Raw genomic sequence first — 341 nt, 5'->3', positions numbered from 1 at the left:
CCCCCCTCCCCCGTTTTTAATTTTCCCCTCCTAGTTTCCTTTCCTCAAAATAAAAGAGCCAACACAACAGAAGAAGAGATTTCAGAAGAGTCCCCCAGTGCCAGTTCAGTGGAGCAAACACCCAAGAAATCAAGCCCCAGAAGACATCAAACGTAAACCGTTTAGGTAGGTTCACTGTAGGGTCTGGCATTAGGATGCAAATAAGGGAGTGAAAGTGTGACCCGAGTGGGTATTCTGCTTCTCTAAGGGGGGGGGAGGGAGGGGACTTTGGGACCCTCTGGACTCGCTGCGGGCTCTGAGGATGGATGGTTTTCCCCAAGCGCTCGGGAATGGGTGTGTGG

At 51.9% G+C, this 341-nt stretch overlaps 1 protein-coding gene across 1 annotated transcript in view; it reads left to right on the top strand.

Moving 5' to 3' along the window:
* The window catches only part of CDKN1B (cyclin-dependent kinase inhibitor 1B (p27, Kip1)), a 3,052-nt gene that overhangs the window by 1,509 nt on the left and 1,202 nt on the right, over window positions 1–341 (top strand). Inside the window, exon 2 of the mRNA XM_010004766.1 lies at window positions 35–186. Coding sequence (XP_010003068.1) covers window positions 35–156 — 122 coding nt within the window. The 3' untranslated portion in view covers window positions 157–186. The remainder of the gene's footprint in view (window positions 1–34; window positions 187–341) is intronic.

The sequence above is a fragment of the Chaetura pelagica genome, unplaced genomic scaffold (genome assembly GCF_000747805.2).
Source record: "Chaetura pelagica isolate M959 unplaced genomic scaffold, ChaPel_1.0 scaffold479, whole genome shotgun sequence".
Lineage (NCBI taxonomy): Eukaryota > Metazoa > Chordata > Aves > Apodiformes > Apodidae > Chaetura > Chaetura pelagica.
Note: the sequence above shows the minus strand (reverse complement) of the source record. Positions and strands in the feature narration are given on the sequence as shown.